This window comes from Pundamilia nyererei, unplaced genomic scaffold (genome assembly GCF_000239375.1).
Source record: "Pundamilia nyererei isolate P.nyererei 1_Seehausen unplaced genomic scaffold, PunNye1.0 scaffold00381, whole genome shotgun sequence".
Lineage (NCBI taxonomy): Eukaryota > Metazoa > Chordata > Actinopteri > Cichliformes > Cichlidae > Pundamilia > Pundamilia nyererei.
Window position 1 is genome coordinate 241,450 of NW_005187782.1, and position 2,474 is coordinate 243,923.

At 39.5% G+C, this 2,474-nt stretch overlaps 1 protein-coding gene and 1 long non-coding RNA gene across 2 annotated transcripts in view; both read left to right on the top strand.

Annotated features, from left to right (window-relative positions):
- The first annotated feature begins 229 nt into the window (after window positions 1-229).
- Window positions 230-1,130, top strand: LOC102195378 (uncharacterized). The gene is made up of 3 exons (XR_312311.1): window positions 230-262; window positions 915-950; window positions 1,032-1,130. It is a non-coding gene; the product is annotated as an uncharacterized LOC102195378 (long non-coding RNA).
- Window positions 1,131-1,913: 783 nt separating this feature from the next.
- Window positions 1,914-2,474, top strand: part of LOC102197371 (scavenger receptor cysteine-rich type 1 protein M130-like) — a 19,834-nt gene continuing 19,273 nt past the window's right edge. The window contains exons 1-2 of the mRNA XM_005752800.1: window positions 1,914-1,943; window positions 2,083-2,359. Coding sequence (XP_005752857.1) covers window positions 1,914-1,943; window positions 2,083-2,359 — 307 coding nt within the window. The remainder of the gene's footprint in view (window positions 1,944-2,082; window positions 2,360-2,474) is intronic.

Here is a 2,474-nt window from a genome sequence, read left to right on the forward strand (position 1 = left end):
GATTAATCATTAGCATTATTTTTGCCATTGTTATGCAACATTACACAACACGTAATCATGTGTGTGAACTTCAAGCCTTACAGCTGCTTTGTTTGAATACCCTGCGGATGCATGTGAGATTAAAAAAAGAAAAAAGAGGAAAAACACCGGAAATCGAAAGGGGAAGTTCATTTTACTGCCACCGGGTTCTAATAAATAACATGAAGCAGCTTTTGTTTGTCAGTTATGGGGCAGCTGAATGTGCTTCACATCTTTACCCTTGGTAAGAAAATCTTCCTTTTCATATAATGTTTTTCTTTATATTGTACAGATCAAGAATATTATAGTTAACTAAAACTATATGTAAAAAATAAAATCTTTTAGTTAACTAAACTAAAATAAAAAATTTAGATGGAATATAATTAGTTTTAGTAGGAATTTTATTACAACTTGCCCGATGAGGCATTGAAACTTGAGTCTACAAGCCCGAGTGAACTGCTTTCAAAAGATTATGTTTGTTCATTGTAACACCTGTAGTGATTTTCCTAAATCAATTAAAACTAAACCAAGTTGCATCATGTTCAAATAATAAAAAAGAAACTGAAATAAGAAATTAAACTCTGGAAGCTAAAGTGAAAATAAATTAAGAACATCCATTCCATCCATTTGCTTCCGCTTATCCTTTTCAGGGTCGCGGGGGGCGCTGGAGCCTATACTAGCTGTCATAGGGCGAGAGGCGGGGTACAAAAGAACAATTAAGAACAAAAAGTAAAAAGATACAAAACTATAATAACTCTGATACAGAAGCAGTAATGAATACATCTTTAAGACTCAGTTTTTATTTATTTATTTATTTTTTATAAATGATAACATTTGTTACATTATTTTTAACTAACTTTATATCATAAGCAATCCCATGTTTTCCTCTTCATCAGTTTCTTGTCTCTTTGCGTCCTCCACACCTGCAGCAGGTAAGTTTCTTCTTATGTGTCTCATATGAATATTTCAACTTGAAGAAAATATTAAATACAGTTTATATTATGTGCTGATAGGTCAGATCAGACTAGCTGGGTCTGGGTCCACTCGGTGCTCTGGAAGGGTTGAAGTCTATCACAGTGGCTCCTGGGGAACAGTCTGTGATGATGACTGGGACTTAAATGATGTAAAAGTGGTCTGTAGAAGACTTCGCTGTGGGACACCAGTGGAGGCCACTGCATCTGCTCACTTTGGTGCAGGAAGTGGAGAAATCTGGCTTGATGATGTGGCCTGTTCAGGAAGTGAGAGTTCTCTAACTGCGTGTGAACACAGAGGATTTGGGACACATAACTGTGGACATGGCGAGGACGCTGGTGTTGTCTGTTCAGGTGAGATATTGTTCTAATAAATTGTGTTGAATAAATGTATCTTTCTCTGTTTGGATGAACAACTCTGTGACCCAGTAACTATAACTGAGCCAAACTGAAGGACAAGAAGGAAAGGTGGGCTGGGTTATGCTGATTGGGTTTCTTTTGGTTTCTTCAGAATTTAAATGATACAAAGTATGTTATCTTTCATAATTATTATTGTTGGTAAATGTGTTTGATTTTTGCCATGGCCAAATAACAAAAAAGAAACACTAACACTCTTTAAGCAAATGTGCCTGTGACTAGGTGCTCATATCAGATTATCCGGGTCTGGGTCCACTCAGTGCTCTGGAAGAGTAGAAATCTACCACAGCAGTGCGTGGGGAACAGTCTGTGATGATGACTGGGACTTAAGTGATGCTAAGGTGGTCTGTGGACAGCTGGGCTGTGGGACAGCAGTGGAGGCCACTTCATCTGCTCACTTTGGTCAAGGCACTGGAGAAATCTGGCTTGATAATGTGGCCTGTTCAGGAAGTGAAAGTTCTCTAACTGAGTGTGGACACAGAGGATTTGGGAAACACAACTGTGGACATGACGAGGACGCTGGTGTTGTCTGTTCAGGTGAGACAAGGTATTACAGGTCATCATGTTCTTGTATAATATGCATTAAGTCTGACTTCAGTTTCAGGGAATATTAAAATATAGGAATGCCTTGTGCCTGATAGGTCTGATCAGATTATCTGGGTCTGGGTCCACTCAGTGCTATGGAAGAGTAGAAATCTACCACAGGAAAAACTGGGGAACAGTCTGTGATGATGACTGGGACTTAAATGATGCAAAAGTGGTCTGTAGACAGCTCGGCTGCGGGACAGCACTGGAGGCCACTGCATCTGCTCACTTTAGTCCAGGAAGTGGGAAAATCTGGCTTGATGACGTAGCCTGTTCAGGAAGTGAGAGTTCTCTAATTGAGTGTGGACACAATGGATTTGGGACACACAACTGTGGACATGACGAGGACGCTGGTGTTGTTTGTTCAGGTGAGAAAAAACACACAAAACAACTCGATAAACTTAATTTTCTCCATAAATCATGTAAGGTACATGGGGTCAAAAGCAACAAATCAACCTGGACCCATCATGTTTCCTCCACTGT